Here is a 20,596-nt window from a genome sequence, read left to right as displayed (position 1 = left end):
GATCAATTTACTTTAAAAATTTATATGCAACATAATTACATATAATAAAATAGAACGAAAGATAAACAAATAAATAATAAGAATCACTAAATTGAGAATAAAATAAAATATATAAATTTATGAAGAGAATAAAAAATAGATTAATACCTAAATTATAATTATTTGAATTAAAATTTGCAATTGAAAATATCAAAAAGAGAAACAATGAAATTGAAAGATACATAGAGTCATAGAAAGTTATATAAAACAAAATAGAGAATTTAAAATTTACCTTTTGATGAAGCGAAGATGACCACTAGATAAAGAATAGAAAAAGAAGATTGAAAATATGAAACTAAGAAAAGGGTTTAAGAGAATAAATGAGTAACGACTGGGATTTGAAAATAGAAGAAGACTAAATTTAATTAGGTTAACTAATAGTCAAAATAATAGAAAGATAAAATGGGTTTAAGACTTTTAATAATTGGGTTTAGTTTATTTATAATGGGGTCATTTAAAATTTAAAATGGGACATATATATATTTTTTGTTTAAAATTATCAAATCAGAGTGGGGGCAAGTGCCCCCTATCATGATGCTTGGGTCCGTGCCTGGATCTAAGGAAAATTAACCTAAATTACCCTAAATTCTAGAGAGAAGGGAGAGCTTCTCTCTCTAGAATTCTACCTACAACATGATGAAAGCTACACTATGATTCTCCCCCCTAATCCCTTGCCATCCTTGGGTTCAAAAACATCAGAAATCGCCCCCAGCGTATTGCCCTTAAGTGAGTCACGTGCCGCTTGTCACGCGTACGCGTCATTGGCAATTTTCCTGGTCACGCGTGCGCGTGGGGTGACACGTACGCGTCGCTTGCGAATTTCCATCTTACGCGTACACGTGGGTGACGCGTGCGCGTGGCCTTCAGTTCAGCAAATCCTCATTTCTTCATGAATTCTCCATTTTTGCATGCTTTTTCTTCATTCTTTCAACCCAATCTTTGCCTTATGAACCTGAAATCACTCAACAAATATATCAAGGCATCGAATGGAATTAAAGTGAACTAAAATTGGCAATTTAAAGGCCTAAAAAGCATGTTTTTACACTTAAGTATAAATTAAAGGAGAATTACAAAACCATGCTATTTAATTGAATAAATGTGAGAAAAGATGATAAAATCCACTAAAATTAACACAAGATAAACCACAAAATTGAGATTTATCACCTTGCCAAGGTATGCATCCTTATTGAATAGATTTTGCTAATGGTGATTCGTGTCAAAAGGACTTGGTCTTAGTCAGTATTGTAAATTTTATGATTACAGCTACTGAAAGTGAAGCCAGAAGAAGTATTAGTTGAATCTACTAGTGTAATTGGTCAAAAAATAAAGAAGGTAAATGCAGAATCTCTATGCACTAATTTTCTGTCTTCTTGTGTTTTTGTACTTTGTAATTGGACAATTACCTAAGCATTCCAACAAGCAGAAATTCTGTTTGCCACACTAATTACTTCTCATTTCCTTGCAGGGCATTTTTAAGCTCACTTCCCACGTTAGTGGGTTCACTTTCATCATCAATTGAAGGGTAATCCCTGTATTCTGTGATTATACTTTTGAATTTTACAAATGGCATGCTATCATGTTAAGAAACTAACTTTTTTTTCCTTAAAAATTATTTTCGTCAGAGCAACATTGTTGTGTCAACTTTTCAATACATTTTCCCTCCTTTTTATAATCTTATCATTTTGCTTGCTTACAAGGCAGATGCTGCAGCAGTGGCAATCACAACAACGGACCTTGTTAGCAAAAGCGTGGCAATTGAGACTCTGGTATCACTGTTTCCTCTTTTAATTTAAGGTTCATACAATCAACTTGTATTTACCTACTGTAGCATATATATGTAGAGTTTGTAACACACATGCACGCATTTATATAAATTGTAACATTGTCATGTTTTGGACTCTGGATCATTTGGATGAATTGTTGATATGAACAAAATCATGGGCCAAAAGGCGTGTTTCATTTGGCTAAATGGAAAAGCAAATAAAAAAATTGAGTATTTTGGAATTTCTGTGCAATCAAGCGCCTTAATACAAGCCATAATAGGATGTTTCATACTTTCATTTAAATGTGACCTGTATAGCTTGTGCCTTGTTAATGGTAGTTGGGAAGAAAAAGTAGAGGGGCCATAGTTGCATGCATTTATTTGTAAGGAAAGTAGTCTTGATAGGTAATTATGTATAATAGCTAGCTATAGTTTCATCAACTTCAAATTTTCTAAACTGAAATCTTTAACTCTTTTTAAGTTTTGGTTGTTAATGGATTATGTTTGGTTCATAACAATATTCTATGTTCCCTTTTTTTTTTGTGGTGTTGGTTAGGTTGGAGAGACTAAGGTAAGGGTTGGGAGAATGGCAAAAGGCTCTCGGATGATCCATGCAAATATGGATGCCATACTCGGGGTATGTCCAACATGATGCTTCTTTCTCATTTGAAATATATGGTTTTTTCACTCTAATCCTTAAACTATATCTACCCTAGGTAATAACAACTGATGCCCGGGTAACCAGCAATGTTTGGAGAAAGATGGTGTTGGTTGCTGTAAATCGAAGTTTCAACCAGATAAATTTATGTAATTTTCACTTTGTTCGGGAACTGCAAATTCATTTAGTTATGTTGTATTTAAATTTTATATTTGATATTCTGTATATATCAGAATAACGGTGTTGCAATAATTTTACAATTTTAATTTTGTGTGTTGCTTTTAATGCAAAAGGGTCATATACTCATATTATCTCCATAAAAAGATATTGCTTTTCTGAGATTTTACCATGTTATGAATTGTGACTGATTCTTACCTTGTTTTTGCAACATTTTACTACAGGTAGATGGAGATACTAGTTCTAATGACACTGTTATTGCTTTGGCTAGTGGGTTATCTGAGTTGGGCTGTATTTCTTCACTGGACAGTGATGAGGCTGCTCAACTTCAGCCATGCCTAGATAAGGTATATTTGTTCTTCTACATTGTAACGATATTATAATTTCATCCTCTATTTTTTTGCTGTTGAATAACTTAAAATAATGATTTACTTCTACACTTACAGATAGCTTAGATTTCTAGTAAATCTAGGAATGGGAGTACTATGGGCTTTTAAATTTAGATTCTTTGTAATATGGGGAGATGGTGCATCATTATGCCGGTATTGTGTGTGCATAAGTTACTAAGCTAGAATTTAATGATTCAATAAAGCTCCACATCCAAGTGATTTAACCAACCAAGTCTTTTAGATTCACGCGCTTCTTCTTTCAATTTGGTGTACATACGTTCTTCTTCATCCTTGATACTACGTCTTTTTCTTCTTCTCCTCCTTCCTTTTCATCCTTCTCCTCCAACATCATCATGATCATCATCGTTATCGTCATTGTCGTCTTCTTCTAATACGTATCATTGTCTGATCTAAAATTGATTTTGATGTGTTTTTATTCAAAATTGACTTGGTCTGTGCTTGTTTTTGAAACGAGTTTGTATATTGTCATCATTAAGTAATTTCAGTTCATTTGCAATTTAATTTTCGGTTCATTTTAGATGTAATTTCGGTTCATTTCTGAGTGAATTTCTGATCATTCAATTTTTTTTGTGCTTGAATACAATCATTAAGTAATTTCAGTTTATTTTAGATTTAAATAAGGTGCACTTGGTCTGTGCTTGTTTTGAAACGGGTTTGTTTGTGTATCATCGTCATTAAGTAATTTCGGTTCATTTAGAATTTAATTTTTAGTTCATTCTGGATGTAATTACGGTTCATTTCGGAGTGAATTAAGGTGCATTTGGTTTCGTTGTTCTGTACAATTCAAAACTCTTATTCCTCACATCCTCTCTTGAGAGGAATTAAACCGAGAAAAATCGAAGAAAAATCAAACAAAAAAGAAGAAACAAAAATAGAAAACTCCTCAAAACTCTTCATCATGTTCTTCTTCTTGTCTTGTTCATCTTCTCCTTCTTGTTTTTCCTTCTCAAAATTCTTCTTCTTTTACCCTCTTAACAATAATAAAAACATGAAAAAGTCAAACAAAGAAGAAGAAACGCGTAATGCTGTAAAATCACTTGATTAATTTGGATGTGTTTTTGTTCATGATTCAATTTTGTTTGTGTGCTTGTTTTCGAACGCAATCATTAAGTAATTTCGTTTCATTTTGGATTTAAATAAGGTGCACTTGGTCTGTGTTTATTTTGAAACGAGTTTGTTTGTGCATTGTCATCATTAAGTAATTTCGATTCATTTGGAACACAATTTTCGGTTCATTCTGGATGTAAGTTCGGTTCATTTGGAATTCAATTTTGTTTGTGCTTGTTTTCAAACACAATCATTAAGTAATTTTGGTTCATTCTGGATTTAAATAAGGTGTACTTGGTCTGTACTTATTTTGAAACGAGTTTGTTTGTGTATTGTCATCATTAAGTAATTTCAGTTCATTCAGAATTTAATTTTCGGTTCATTCTGGATGTATTTTCGATTCATTTCTGAGTGAATTAAGGTGTGTTTGGTCTCGTTGTTCTACACAATTCAAAATAATTCTTCTTCTTCTTCTTATTCTTCTTCTTCTTGTTTCATTTTGTTATAATTATTCTTGTTTTACTCTCTTGATAGGAATAAAACCAAACAAAAGAGAAGAAAAATCAAACAAAGAAGAAGAAGAAACACATAATACTGTAAAATCAACAAGGAGAGGAGGAGGAAAAGAAAAAAAAATGCAGCAACAACAACAGTAACAAAAGAATGACGACGAGGAGAAAACACGCGAAGAAGGAGGAGGAGGAGGAGGAGGAACGTGAAGAAGAAGACCACGACAACGATAATATAAAGCCCCGCGCGTATAATCATGTTCTTTTAATGAAAGTGGTTTTTGTTAGTATTGAGTCTACTTGGTTGAACTTGGATGACAATAATGCTTAGATGTGTAGCAGATCTGTTAATGATTTCTATGCTAAATTCGTAACATTTAAACTACTTTACTTGGGGGTTAATGGGTAGAAAAACGAAAAGAATGCAAAATTTCATGAATTTTGTTTTTATAAAAGAATCAGTGTTCCATGATTTCCTGTAATTCTTCAAAAATGATCTCCTAGTTTTGGTTGCCCTTTTCAGGTAATGCAAGATCTTGCCAAATCAATAGCTTGGGATGGAGAGAGAGCAACATGCCTCATTGAGGAATGCTTCTCTAAATGAAGCATATTTTTGCTTGATCGTGCTATTACATTATATTATAATATTCCCCAATGATAATACTATACTTCCTTTTTCTACATGTTTATATTTCCTAGAGGTATAGATTTCATTCTGCACTTATTATCTCAACAAATCCTCTTTATTCAAATATTTTTTAGTTGCCCAACAAGTAGGCATGGCTCAAGAGTAATATAAAAAACAATATATATATCATTCTTTCTCCGCTTCTCTGTTTTCCTCCGCTGCTTTTTCTGTTTTTAACTGTCTGGCTCAATATCCATGTTCATATTATTTTCCCCCAAGATACATAAGCCATTGCTGATATCTTGCAAGGCCATGTGATCAGATTTTCCCTTTGTTTTCTGCCTTTTCTGTGGTTTGATAGACGTGTAACACAATTTTGTGGTCTGGTTGATGTTGATTAGTTTGAATGAGGCCTCAATCCTTCTTGTATATATGTATCATCAAAATTTGCAGGTCAATGTAATGGGTGCAGATAGTGACGCTGAAGCTGCAAAAGTTGCTCGTTCTGTTGCAGCATCTTCACTTGTAAAGGTACGAGTAATTGAACTAAAGAATTTTGTTACTATCTCAATCTCGCTGAAGAAACATTTTCTGATATAGTGTTTTATCAGGCTGCTGTGTTGAGCTTCTCCTACAGAACAAACCAAGTTAACAGCTGAACTCTAGGAGGGATATCCTTTTTTTAAGAAAATTCCTTGTGAAATTGTGCATCTTGGAATCCATGTCCTCCTCATTGTTCTTACAAAAAAAAAATACATAAAAGATCTGACTGAAAAAGAGCCTAAATTATCATGTCTCCATAGGATATTCTCTGATTCTTCGCTACTTATTGCAACCTTACGTTACCCACTAACACCATCAACTCTTGCAGCTTCTCCTCTTTCCATTCCTTTAGAGGACGTCTCTATTTCAAACTCCTAACCCAAGATATCCCATCTTACAAACCGCACTCGCTAATCCGACAATCTTATCAAGGGTACAACATATAGTTTTGGAAACCTATCCCGAAGAACACCTCCCTTGATCCACAAACTCTTCTAAAATTTAGTTTTGTTCCCATCTCTTACTACTAGTTGCATACCATCTTCAAACACCTTCGTCAGCTTCTCATATCACTATCAATATGTGTTATATCGGCCCAAAAATCCCCTCCTACCACCAAAGCTCTACTTTTACAAAGTACTAGAATCTTGGATGCCATTATAAGAGCTTACCACACACTTCCAAAGAGGGAACTCCTCCCTCTTAAATCTCCACCACCAAGAGAAGCATCGTATCTTTCAATACCAAATCTTTTACATCTAACCCACCTTGACTCTTAGGTTTCTGAATAATATCCCACTTTACTGTAGGCATACCCCATCATCCGTCCACCTTCTCCCAAAAGAAACCACATTGTAAAGAGACAATTTTCTTCGCCACCAACACCGGAAATTCTATCGCCCAACACCATCAATTGTGAGTAGCAGCTAGGGGTGTTCAAGACATGACCCAGCTCAAAACCCAACCCATAGCCGAGGCATATTTTATCGGGTTCGAATTTATCCTTTTTACCCAGTGTAATTTTCGGGCCAGGTTTGGCTCATACTTCGAGTGACCTGGTCCAGTCCGAAGTTGTATTTTATAATTGAAATATAAATTTTAGAGGTTGTATTTTACCCAGTGTTATTTTTGAATTAATTTAGAATCAAATCAAAATAGACCTGACAAATATTAGGCTTGAATACAAATCTAATTAAACATGGCCCGACTCAACCTACGTACATCCCAAGTAGAAGCAGGTGTCCTCAAAACTTGACACCTCTATATCTACATCGGTAATAAAATTTCAATTAGCAAAATTCTTTATTAAAATGTTTGTACAAATTTTTAATCTTTTTACCCAAGGATTAGCCAGTTAAGTTTATTTAAAAGTTAATGTAATGTGCTTAAAAGAACCTAATTTCTGGCTTTTTGCAAGGCTGTATTTATTTTGAGGTACTAAGACTGAGACTAGGAGACTATAACTCAATAATATGTAGATTTTCTATTTTTAGATGTCATTGTTAAATAAACTAAAGTACTTGTTAGAGTTGACAAAACACAAAGGAACATTAAAAAAAAAATGGATTGAAGTCATGATTTATGATGTGTTTAACCTAAAAAACATGTTTTGCCAAAAGTAGCAGCCAATATGTGGTATTGCACAAGAACCTCTAATTCAAATCTGCCCTATATACTAACATTCCATTCTTAAATTGGTTCTAATTCAATCTGTTCTGTATACTAGCATTCCATTCAACTAATACCTGATAAGAATAATTATACTTTTATATAGGTTGTAATAAGTAATAACTAGTCCTAAGATCAATTATACTATAGTGAATGTAACAATAACATTGAAATAACTTGCTGAACAAAGTAATTTAGTTAAGCTTCGAAAGTTTAAAAGTATATAATATAGTGACCTCAACAATAAACCAAACATGATTACACACTTGATTACACACAGATTTAATAAAGTCATATTCTACAAAGTAATTTAGTTAAGCTTCGAAAGTTTAAAAGTATATAATATAGTGACCTCAACAATAAACCAAACATGATTACACACTTGATTACACACAGATTTAATAAAGTCATATTCTACTGGCTTTAAAAGTTTAAGCTTCGAAAGTAATTTAGTTAAGTTTCGAAAGTTTAAAAGCATACTCTACTAGCTTTGAAGTCATTCTCTCTATGAAAAAAATGGAAATAGATTACACACGCTTGATTAACTATATTCAGGCCTTATATCTTTTGATCTATTGAAAATCTAAAACATGAGAAAATGTAATAACACACACTTAAATGACACTTGTTCTTCAAAGAAGCAAGACGAATTCTCAAACACCAAAATAACTCACTTGATCTCTAAAACAAAAGCTCTCACTATGAAAAATAAAGAGGGCCGACACTAATCGAAAGATTCTACCTCTATTCAATCTCAATATTCAACAAAAACATCAACAAATTCTCTTGTAGTCCTTGCATCCAACAGAAGAAACAAATTAAAAGAGGCACCATATGAAAATAGGACAAAAAAAAGGAAAAAGAAGAGATATGAAGAAGACATCAAAGATGAGAGAGAGAGAGAGAGAGAGAGAGAGAGAGAGAGAACCGTATTCGAAGCAATGGAGAAATGGTGAAGGCCTTCTCGTTGGAGGCGAACTCGACGCCGAAGAGGGGAGTGGCATCGACAAAATGGGGTGATCCGGTGGGAAGCACTGAAATTGAGAAATGAAAAAGGAGGAAGGGATGGCAGTAGTGTTGGGTTAAGGGTTTTTGTGTCTCTTTTTTTTCGTTATTTTGAATACTAGAGGTAATTCAGTCGTTTTATTTATTTTAATTTTAATTTTTATTTTAAATTAAATAAAATATTAAAATATAATTTAAGTACCATTTTTGAAATTTCATACCATCATCTCCCTCTCCTCTAAAACAACCTTTACCTAATTCTAATTACATAAAGATCAGTCTCAATTTCTCAGTTTTAATATGTTTTAAAGATTAATAAGACTAGGTTAAACTGTAGATCAATACTAAATTCAATCAATCTAGATCAGAATCGACCCAATCTTTTATAATTTCGATAAAACTCGAAAAGAAATGACACAACACAACACACAGACAGTAAGCCACACACCCAACCATCGTGGCATCGCTTTTGTTGCTCTCTGCCTCTCCCTCACTGCTATTAGGGGTGTGCACGGCTCGGTCCGGTCCGAAAAACCGACCTAGTTCTGAAGAATTTTGAACCATGAAGACCCGGGGAGAAGAAATGAAATCTAAAAAGTGAATGAAACGGGGACCACGCCATAGCTCGGGTCACCCGGATCCGACCCAGCGGTCCGATAATCATACACAACTAATGGCTATTGATGGATTATGGTTATTTTTATGTGAAATTTAAGTATTGTAAACTTTAATATTTTGTGTTATTAGTCATTATAAGACTATAAGTTAATGTTTTATGTTTAGAATGCATAAGACTTTAGACTAATGCAAAATATTGTGTTATTTGTATTGACTTAAATATTTGGTGTTATTAGACAATATTAGTATTGATTGTGGTTATGCTTTAATTTTGGAGAAGGGTTGGTTCTTCTTATATTTTTCTAAGTAAATTTTACCATGTCAAATAATAGTTGGAATTTTGAAAATTTGGATATTTTCACATGCTAGCTTACAAGAAGGTAGATAATGTAGTTAACGGCCTGGTTTTTACCCAGTATAATTCTGGCTCGAAAGTGATTAGATTTCATCGGGTCTAGAGCCGGGTTCGGGTCTAACAAATAGGCCCAGCATATATTTCGGGCCGGGTCTGGATCACATCAAATTTGGTTTCACCCGACCTATGCACACCCCTAACTGCTATGCTATCTCTTTAGAACCTGATCTGTTTTGGGCTGAGAAAGATATGATTTCATAAGGTCAAAATATAAGATCGAATTTGACTAAGGAAAACCCGGCCCCATCAGCCCCTCATTATAGGGGTGTTCAAAACCGATTAACTAAATCGAAAAAATCAATAACCGAACAAATTGAAAAAACTGAAAAAATGATATTTTGCAGTTATTTTTGCGGTTTGTTTCGATTTTCGGTTTTGACATTGAAAATCATAACCAAACCGAACTGAACCGGTTTTTTTAAAAAACCCTATATAAAGGATCCCCTCCCAAATGATCTAACCCATACAGCCATAGTTATCAAACCGGGCTCAACCCCGCTGGAAACCAGTCACCTAACCAGGCCGAGACATCCATTGAACCAGCCATGCAATAATCCCGCTAAAACCCGGTTCGACCCGACGGATTTTATGTAAACCCGGCGACCGGCCGGTTAATTCAACCCGGTCCGAGTCATGTTTATTAATTTTTTATATTTTTTTTCTTTTGAAACACGCTGTTTCAAGCTTTTTGAATGAACCCTAAGCCACTAATCCGAGTGGAACCAACACCCCCCCCCCCCTCCTTCTCCCGCGTAACCCCAGCCTCGTCTCTCTGCTCTCTCGAGCTCGCAGCCCCTCACCTCGTCATTCGTCAGTTCGTCACTCTCAGTCTCTGGTCTCTCACCTCGTCGCTGTCTCTATGTCTCTCACCTCGTCGCTCTCTCGGTCTCTCACCAGTGAAGCAGTGAACTATATTCGTCGGAACCAGTGAAGCAGCATCTGCTCCCTCGGGTGGTGGTCGTCTTCTCAACCAGGTGAGCTCCAGTTTTCGATCCTGTTCTTTCTGTAGTTCAATGTTGATTTCGGTAAATCTGGTGGTTGTTGCTGTTTTATTTAGTTTTTAGAGTTGTTGTTGCTGTTCTTTCTCTGGTTCAATGTTAATTTCGGTGAACCAGAGCAAATTTTATAGTTGTTGCTGATCGTTCTGTTTGTTGAATGTTGGTTTTTTAGAGTTGTTGTTGGTGAATCTGTGCAAATTTTAGTTAGAATTGTTATTGAATCTGGTAGTTGCTGGCTTGCTGTTGTTGAATGTTGGTTTTTTAGAGTTGTTGTTGGTGAATCTGAGCAAATTTCAGTTAGAATTGTTGAATCTGGTAGTTGCTGGCTTGCTGCTGTTGTATTTGGTTTTTTAGGGTTGTTGTTGGTGAATCTGAGCAAATTTTAGTTAGAATTGTTGTTAAATCTGGTAGTTGCTGGCTTGCTGCTGTTGTATTTGGTTTTTTAGAGTTGTTGTTGAACCTGAGGAAATTTTAGTGAACTTTGTTTGAATGGTTAAATTTGTTGTTGATTCTCATCACTGAACTTTGGTGGTTGTTGCTTAAAAGCTCTTTTGTTGAATACTTGAATAGCTAAATCTTTTGTTGCTTAAAAACTTTGGTGTTTTTTTCTTTTGCTAGAATTTCAAAATGAGGAAAATGTTGATCAAGCTCCAAATTTGTCTTATGAAGATATTGATGCCGACTTTGAGATCACCCATTGAATTTGATTTACCGATTGTGTTATCTTTTGCTCGCCCTTGTTGATTTAAATTGAGAAAGTGTTTTGTACTAGAAACTAGTTTATTATTTTTTTTAGATCATTAGTTATGTTTAAAAGTTGATATTAAATTATTAATGTTTGTAAAAATTTGCATTTTTAGTTTTAAGACATTATTTTAATTTTATTTATATAATTTTATATTTTTTTAATTTATGACCGGGTTAACCGGGGGAATCAGTGACCCACCGGTTGACCGGATTGATTACCGGTTTGGTTCTGATAACTATGCATACAGCCACCAGTAACCCTAACTCCTTCTAGCCTCTCTCCAGTCTCCAATCCTCTGAGCTCTCACCGCCTCTTGGTGCCGAAAACTCCTCCTACAGCGTCGCCGAATCTCACTGTGCCAAAACTCCTCACACTTCCCCGCTACCGACGACGCTGGACAGCACCATTGCAGCGGCGGGGCTCTTTTCTCTCCCTCTCCCCTCGTCGTAGCGGTTCTCTCTCCCTGTCGTGCTCCACACACCAGCAGCACGCCGTCTACACCACACACCAGCAGCACGCACCAGAGCCATCGTTCGCTGTCCTCCGCGAGTTCGTAGTCACTGTCGTCCTCGTGCTGTAGTCACCGCAGTAGCCATTCCTCTGCATCTAGAATGGGGATACCTCTTAGCTCTCAGGTAAATTATTTGTTCTAATTTTTTTGGATCTAATTAGTTGTTCTTAGTTCTGTTTTAATAATTGGTTCTATTTTTATTTTGTATATGATTTTTGGTTTAGGGTTTTTGGTTCTGTTCTTTCTAATTTGTTCTTACAGCTTTGGTAATTTGTGGTTCTCTACTTTGAAAATTTGTGGTTCTGTTTGATAATTTCTGTTTGAAAATTTGTTATGTGTTCTTGTTTAATTATCTAAGTTTATAGTGTTTTCTAATAAAAAGATAAATATGAGTGTCGCACGTCAAGCATACGCATATTACTGAGTTTGAATGAAGAAAACAATTAATTAGGCCAATAATAATATCTGAATGTAGATATAGATATATATGTAGGTAGAAACCGCCGGTTTCCAATTTACAAATCAAATTTTTCATACCAAATACACCTAATTTTCAAATTAAAAGTTACCGGTGAAATGTTTTAAATATTTAAAGATAGTTATATATTTTACAAGGTGCGTGTTGATATGTAGTTTCAGTTACTGATGAGTGATGAGTCCCATTGTTCTTGCCACTACGCTTGAACGAACAGAACGTGTGGGAAGCAGATAAATTCTACATGGGACCAGTTTCCACTTGGATCAAATATTTGAAACTTTGTGCTGAATTTGTGCTGAATCCTTCTCTTGATTTTTTTTTTGTCATGGCAGGTATAGGATGCATCCAGAGATATGCAAATCCTCTTCAAGCACTAAATAGGAGCCAATTATCTTGCAAATCAGCACCATTTTACTAGACCAAGTGTCTTGGCCTTTATGTATTCTATATCATTGATTTTTTTTTTGGTGACTCTATGACTGATTTGAAAATAGCTTAAGAAGGTTGTAGTCCGTCGTATATGATTAGAACATGAAATCTTTTTAATGAATGTAAAACCGAAAAATCGAACCAAACCAACCGATTTTAATTGGATTGGTTGGTTTCGATAAAAAAACGGAACCAAGCCGAACCGAAGAATTAATACCAAATTGGATTGCATGACTTTTCTTCCAAAAACCGAACCAAACCGCAAACCGAACACCCCTACCTCACTACTTCTTGCTTATTGGTCATATAACTGAATCTGAAACTTGAGAAGGGAGAGCATATATACATAAACAGTTACTTAGCTAGTAGCTACTCACTTTCTCTTCACTTGAGCTGTGAAAAAAAATGTATTCGTGCATTCCTCACCAACTTTTTCTTCAGTTGCATTCGCCGAGTTCCCGAAACCCAAAGGTGCATTTCGAATGTCTCTTTATTTATGATCGTTGCGTGTTTGATTGCTGAGTAAAGTGCAGTTTCTTAGATCATTTTTCATTTGCAGATTTTCCCCTCACGTGTTCCTTCTTCTCCGCGGATTTTGAGGATCTGCACTGTTTCAATGAGTAAGGCTTCAAGTTACATACCAGCTGCTCCAATTTTTCTTCCTGAAGGACCTTGGAAGGAGGTTAGTTGTCATATTCATCATTAATCACAATTGTTGTCATTAGCATTCATCGCCTTAGGTTGAATTTGGTTAGTATAGTGATAGTAAAAACTAGTGTCTTTGTTTTTAGTTTCTCTATCTGAGTGCCTTCTCCACTCTATTTCTCATTCCAAAAGCAGCCTTAGATAAGGGTCCTTTGAATGTGTTTCTAGAAAGGGTTCATTAAAAAAAGAAAAATAAGAATATATGAAGTGGTAGTCAGTTTGAATAAGTTTCTCCCAAACATAGAAATACAAGACTGAATTAAACTGCTGTGTACTTTTGCCATGTATCCAATCAATTTTTTACATTTTTAAGACTTTGTGAATAATTAAGTATTTAAGGCAAATACTTTTTCTGATATGACAATACATAAATCGGATGTCTGCATAATACCTTTTTGCATTGACAATAGAGACAAATTAAATACTAGAAATACATGGTTTTTATTCTTTTTTTTTCTTTTGAAACCATTGATAAAGTATAATCTTAAAAGTACTTCGAAAAAAAATGATCAAAACACACCTTAAATTCTTTTCAGAAAAGTTTCTCTTTTGAATGATGTGTTGTTTGTGCTAGCTTCTTGTTATTTTACTCTATTCGGAAGTCGCATTTTTTTATGATGAAAGAAATATGTTTATTGACTAGTAAATTTGCTCTTCTTGGTCATGCATTGGATGCCTAATTATAGTTTATTTGCTATTAGATTCCCTTTCTAGGCCCAAAGCAATGTATGCTTTCAATTCTCGAAATGGGATGTTGTTATGATATTACATCTTCTTCTATTCAAGGTTACTTGAAGTGGACAATATGCAAGTTGGTTTACCGGTAGTTGAATATATGATTTTTGATCATTCAGATTCCAGGAGGAGTTACTGCTGCAGAGGGATTTAAAGCTGCCGGAATGTATGGAGGATTACGTGCCAAAGGAGAAAAGCCCGACCTTTCACTTGTTACGTGCGACATTGATGCTATATCTGCAGGTTTGCTTGTCTTGTGGAATTTTAACTCAAATCAACTTGAGTATGGCATGCACTTCATGCGATTGGATTTTTCTTCAGGGTCATTTACAACAAATGTGGTTGCTGCTGCACCAGTATTATACTGCAAAAAGATGTTAGATATTTCAAAAACTGTAAGAGACTTCTACTTTTGTTGATTTCCTTTTCAAGATGCAGCCGGTATTGTACCAAATGCGTTACACAGTTATGCAGTAACTAACCTTGTCAATATCTGATGAGCTGGTATCTTTTCCAAGCTCCTGTGCAAAATGCTTTCACTGTCCTAATGTATATATGAGCAGTTTTTCTGTCAAGAAATGGATGGTTCCTCAACCATGAGCTAAAATTCTAATAGCATGCATTGTGCTGCTGTTCCTTGGAAACTCTATCCTTCTTACTTGATTGCCAGCTAATAAGTCAATTTTGGTACTTGTCAGGCACGGGCTGTAATAACTAATGCAGGCCAAGCAAATGCAGCTACGGTAGGATACCAAAACTATTTGTTTCATGTGCCTATGAATAATATTCAATAGTCCACTGAAGTGTGATCTAATCAAGTTACTTTAGTGCATCGATGAATGCTCTCTATGAACTTGATTCATTTGAACTTTTTCTAGAGAAGATAAACCTTTTGTTGCTAAGGCCCTTAATATCTGCAGGGTGAAGCAGGTTATCAGGACATGTTAGAATGTGTGGAATGCCTTGCCAAGGTATGCATCCTTATTAAACAGATTTTGCTAACGGTGCTCCATGTCAAAAGGACTTGGTCTTAGTCAGTATTGTAAATTTCATGATTACAGCTACTGAAAGTGACGCCAGAAGAAGTATTAGTTGAATCCACTGGTGTAATTGGTCAAAGAATAAAGAAGGTAAAGGCAGAATCTCTATGCACTAGTTTTCTGTCTGTTTGTGTTTTTGTACTTTGTAACTGGACAACTACTTAAGCATTCCAACAAGCAGAAATGCTGTTTGCCATACTAATCACTTCTCATTTCCTTGCAGGGGGCATTTTTAAGCTCACTTCCCACATTAGTGGGTTCACTTTCATCTTCAGTTGAAGGGTAATCCCTGTATTCTGTGATTACACTTTTGAATTTTACAAATGGCATGCTATCATGTTAAGAAACTAACTTTTTTTCCTTAAAAATTATTTTCGTCTGAGAAACATTGTTGTGTCTACTTTTCAATACATTTCCCCCCTCCTTTTTATAATCTTATCATTTTGCTTGCATACAGGGCAGATGCTGCAGCAGTGGCAATCACAACAACGGACCTTGTTAGCAAAAGCGTGGCAATTGAGACTCTGGTATCACTGTTTCCTCTTTTAATATAAGGTTCATACAATCAACTTGTATTTACCTACTGTAGCATATATACGTAGAGTTTGTAACACATGCACACATTTATATAAATTGTAGCATTGTCATGTTTTGGACTCTGGATCTTTTGGATGAATTGTTGATATGAACAAAGTCATGGGCCAAAAGACGTGTTTCATTTGGCTAATGGAAAAGCAAATAAAAAAATTGAGTATTTTGGAATTTCTGTGCAATCAAGCGCCTTAATACAAGCCATAATAGGATGTTTCATACTTTCATTTAAATGTGACCTGTATAGCTTGTGCCTTGTTAATGGTAGTTAGGAAGAAAAAGTGGAGGGACCATAGTTGCATGCATTTATTTGTAAGGAAAGTAGTCTTGATAGGTAATTATGTATAATAGCTAGCTATAATTTCATCAACTTCAAATTTTCTAGACAGAAATCTTTAACTCTTTTTAAGTTTTGGTAGTTAATGGATTATGTTTGGTTCATAACAATATTCTATATTCCTTTTTTTTTTCTGTGGTGTTGGTTAGGTTGGAGGGACTAAGGTAAGGATTGGGGGAATGTCCAAAGGCTCTGGGATGATCCATCCAAATATGGCTACCATGCTCGGCGTATGTCTAACATGATGCTTCTTTCTCATTTGAAATATATGGTTTTTCCACTCTAATCCTTAAACTATATCTACCCTAGGTAATAACAACTGATGCCCGGGTAACCAGCGATGTTTGGAGAAAGATGGTGCAGGTTGCTGTGAACCGAAGTTTCAACCAGATAACTGTGTGTAATTTTCACTTTGTTTTGGAACTGAATTTATTTAGTTATGTTGTATCTAAATTTTATATTTGATATTCTGTATATATCAGAATAACGGTGTTGCAATAATTTTACAATTTTAATTTTGTGTGTTGCTTTTAATGCAAAAGGGTCATATACTCATATTATCTCCATAAAAAGATATTGCTTTTCTGATATTTGACCATGTTATGGATTGTGACTGATTCTTACCTTGTTTTTGCAACATTTTACTACAGGTAGATGGAGATACTAGTACTAATGACACTATTATTGCTTTGGCTAGTGGATTATCTGGGTTGGGCTGTATTTCTTCACTGGACAGTGATGAGGCTACTCAACTTCAGGCATGCCTAGATGCGGTAAATTTGATCTTCTACATTGTAACTTCTACATTGTAACGATATTATAATTTCATACTCCATTTTTTTGCTGTTGAATAACTTAAAATATTATTTACTTCTACACTTACGGATAGCTTAGATTTCTAGTAAAACTGGAAATGGAGGTACTATGGGCTTTTAAATTTAGATTCTTTGTAACATGGCAAGATGGTGCATCATTATGCCGCTATTGTGTGTGCATAAGTTACTAAGCTAAGATTTAGTGATTTCTATGCTGAATTCGTAACATTTAGACTACTTTACTTGGGGGGTTAATGGGTAGAAAAACGAAAAGAACGCAAAATTTCATGAATTTTGTTTTTATAAAAGAATCAGTGTTCCATGAGTCCCTGTAATTCTTCAAAAATGATCTCCTAGTTTTGATTGCCCTTTTCAGGTAATGCAAGGTCTTGCCAAATCAATAGCTTGGGATGGAGAGGGGGCAACATGCCTCATTGAGGTATGCTTCTTTGAATGAAGCATATTTTTACTTGATCGTGCTATTACATATATTATAATATTCTCCAATGATAATACTAGACTTCCTTTTTTCTCCAATGTTTATATTTCCTAGAGGTATAGATTTCATTCTGCACTTATTATCTCAACAAATCCTCTTTATTCAAATATTTTTTAGTTGCCCAATAAGTAGGCATGGCTCAAGAGTAATATAAAAAACAATATATATGTCATTCTTTCTCCGCTTCTCTGTTTCCCTCCACTGCTTTTTCTGTTTTAACTGTCTGGCTCAGTATCCATGTTCATATTATTTTCCCCCAAGTAAGATACATAAGCCATTGCTGATATCTTGCAAGGCCATGTGATGTCGTGATCAGATCATTTTTCCCTTTGTTTTCTGCCTTTTCTGTGGTTTGATAGATGTGTAACCCAATTTTGTGGTCTTGTTGATGTTGATTATAGTTTGAATGAGGACTCAATCCTTCTTGGTATATATGTATCATCAAATTTGCAGGTCAATGTAGTGGGTGCAGATAGTGAGGCTGAAGCTGCAAAAGTTGCTCGTTCTGTTGCAGCATCTTCACTTGTAAAGGTACGAGTAATTGAACTAAAGAATTTTGTTACTATCTCAATCTGGCTGAAGAAACATTTTCTGATATAGTGTTTTATCAGGCTGCTGTGTATGGCAGAGACCCTAATTGGGGACGCATTGCTGCCGCAGCTGGTTATTCTGGGGTCTCTTTCCACCAGAATAAACTTAGGGTGGTGTTGGGGGATATTTTGCTGATGGTTGGTGGGGAGCCACAATCATTTGATCGGTAGGACTTTCTGCTGTTGGTTATTTTAGTTGATTCTGGTATGCTAGTGAATCATGATATTGCTTCTTTAGTTGACACTTCATCAATAGTTAACATTTCATAATAAATCATCACCTATCTTGATTTACTCAAGACAAATGAAATATTTTAATCCTGTGGGTACAATTTTTCCAGCAGACTAATCTTTTCAGAGTTAAATAGTAGTTTACTCCAATTTTTTCATGAGACCCTTAGCAACAAGCCTCAGTGCTACTGTTAACAAAATTTATGCTCCGAATACTGGACGATAAGATATACAATTTTTTATGTTCCTAAATGGTATCAGTTCACATTTCTGTTGCTTGAAGGAAACTCTTTGCATAAATATCAATCATTTAATCAAAAAAACTTTTGGTTAGGTTAGATTTCTTCCAATCAGTAACATATCCCTAGAATGAGAAGATCAAGAATGAAAATGAGGTAGAATAACACTGTTTTCTTTACTAGGTTCCCATGTTTTTCCATGCATCGTCCAATAGGGTATCATGTACATTTTTTAGCACTGAACTTGTGCTCAAGACCTTTGTCCATGGCTCCATGCAATTTAGAGTCTACCTTCTTGCAATATTTGCACTCATTTTACATAATCATGGCTTGTTGCTCTATTTTAGTTACCAACCACCATATTTTAAAGCAAAAGCTAGAGAATCAGGGGCCAGGATAGCTTTGAATGCGTTATATTTTCATCCACACACATGCAATCTCTCAGCTTCTAAACCAATTAGAACTAATCTTAACAATGCCTTTTCAAATTTTTAGCTGGAACAACATTGTTGTGATTTTAATTAGGAATTGTCATGTGGGTAGTTAGAGGTACACAATCTCTTGACAAGTTCCAAACATTGCAGGGTTGCTGCTAGTAATTATCTAAAAAGGGCTGGGGAGACTCACGGTACTGTTAGAATTAACATATCAATTGGTAAGTATATTACTATAACTCAATAGCATATGCTTTATTCTTTTACCACTTCAACAGTATAATCCAGTGAAGGGATCTACTTCTATTGATAATATCGTTAGTGTGTAGGGTTAATATTCGAATTTCGTATCTTAAAGATAATTTGTTCTTTAAATTGGTACTCGAAAGATTTTGTTAGTCATATTAGTTCCTGAAAGATATAACCATAAGGCAAATGAACCTTTCCATCAGTTAGATGACGACGTGTCATATTAAGTATCACGTGGCATTAAATTGTCATGTCATCATGTCATATGACACATCATCATCTAACAAATAGAAAGATTGATTTGACTTATAGTTGTATTTTTCAAGGTCTAATATGACTAACAATCTTTCGGGGGATTAATTTGAAAAACCCGGTTATCATTTAGGAACGAATTTGAGTATTGCCTTAGTGTCTAATTATATTAATTTTCCTACTCACAGGCAACGGACTAGGACATGGACAAGCATGGGGATGTGATTTGAGCTATGATTATGTAAAAATTAATGCAGAATACACAACATGACCCAATAAAAATCGCCAAACCTAGATTGGCCAAAGTTTGATTGCGCATTGCTAAGAAGACCGGACCAGCAGTATGTACTTGAAATGCGCATGAACGCACCAGAAATGCTTTCAATATTTTCGAACAACTAATATCTAGTGGTGGCAAACAGGCCAACCGTCACTTGTCAACAGAAAAAGGGGTTGAGAGAGGCCGGGTAACCAATTTTGGTAATATGAAAATAAACAAGAAATAAAAACTCAACAAGTATGTTACTATTCAGACTAATGTAAACCACAACTAGTAGATAAAAAAAAAAGTCTTGCAGCAATGTAAACCACAACTAGTAGATAAAAAAAAAATAACAATGTTGCCACTTTCAATATTCACATATTTATTCATTCAGATGGTCATTACTCACTATTTACTCTCATTCAAGCGAGACTTTCAAATTTACTTTTTATTTTCTTAACTTCCAAAGTAGTATTTCAAAGAAGAATTATGTTTCAAATACACAAGATGACACCCAATAATTCAATAACTCATTATGATATCATCAAATTAGTTATTATTATTTTTGTTTTGACTGCTTATTTTTTATTTTTTTATCCTTATTTTCGATTTTAATTTGACTGTTCATTTATTGGTCTAGGAGATATCGTAAAAAAAAAAATTGAATGTTCATTTGTTCATAATTGACTAGCTGTAATCTTAATGTTTAAAATTTAAATTGGATTTCAAAACGGAAATAGAAGCCCAAAAAAATATAAAATGAAAAAAAATTAAAAACTCAAGATTGTCAAATATGTTACCTTATCCAAAAAGCCAAAGACGAGTTTGACCTGTTAATTAGTTGACTCATTTTGTCATCCCTAATCTAAAGTTTGAATTGTTAAGATTTGATTTCTTTTATACTTTAACATAACACTGATTTTGAAATATAGCTGTTATAGACAAAAGAAGGCGTAACCGACGAGGCAATTAAC

At 34.7% G+C, this 20,596-nt stretch overlaps 1 protein-coding gene and 1 long non-coding RNA gene across 4 annotated transcripts; one reads left to right on the top strand and one right to left on the bottom strand.

Moving 5' to 3' along the window:
- Positions 1-446: 446 nt before the first annotated feature.
- On the bottom strand, positions 447-8,553 carry LOC112722486 (uncharacterized). Its single transcript, XR_011867693.1, has 2 exons — positions 1,204-8,553; positions 447-991 (listed from the first exon to the last, which is right to left on the bottom strand). It is a non-coding gene; the product is annotated as an uncharacterized lncRNA (long non-coding RNA).
- Positions 8,554-10,150: 1,597 nt separating this feature from the next.
- LOC112722484 (arginine biosynthesis bifunctional protein ArgJ, chloroplastic) lies at positions 10,151-20,030 on the top strand. Of its 3 annotated transcripts, none has more exons than XM_025773533.3 (19): positions 10,151-10,453; positions 11,510-11,860; positions 12,547-13,114; positions 13,203-13,325; positions 14,203-14,326; positions 14,405-14,478; positions 14,782-14,826; positions 15,004-15,054; positions 15,145-15,213; positions 15,347-15,405; positions 15,581-15,650; positions 16,201-16,281; positions 16,361-16,447; positions 16,702-16,824; positions 17,243-17,305; positions 17,819-17,896; positions 17,977-18,122; positions 19,010-19,080; positions 19,549-20,030. In XM_025773533.3, exons 3-19 carry the CDS (start codon positions 13,049-13,051, stop codon positions 19,629-19,631), a joined length of 1,413 nt encoding a protein of 470 aa, XP_025629318.1. In that variant the 5' UTR covers positions 10,151-10,453; positions 11,510-11,860; positions 12,547-13,048; the 3' UTR covers positions 19,632-20,030. The 3 variants fall into 3 exon arrangements, with proteins under 3 accessions (XP_025629318.1, XP_072063298.1, XP_025629319.1); XM_072207197.1 differs by having other exon boundaries at positions 11,096-11,860; XM_025773534.3 differs by having other exon boundaries at positions 10,161-10,453; positions 11,473-11,860.
- Positions 20,031-20,596: the final 566 nt, after the last annotated feature.

Source organism: Arachis hypogaea, chromosome 11 (genome assembly GCF_003086295.3).
Source record: "Arachis hypogaea cultivar Tifrunner chromosome 11, arahy.Tifrunner.gnm2.J5K5, whole genome shotgun sequence".
Taxonomy (NCBI): Eukaryota; Viridiplantae; Streptophyta; class Magnoliopsida; order Fabales; family Fabaceae; genus Arachis; species Arachis hypogaea.
The sequence above is the reverse complement of the archived record's forward strand: the minus strand, read 5'-3'. Positions and strand labels throughout refer to the sequence as shown.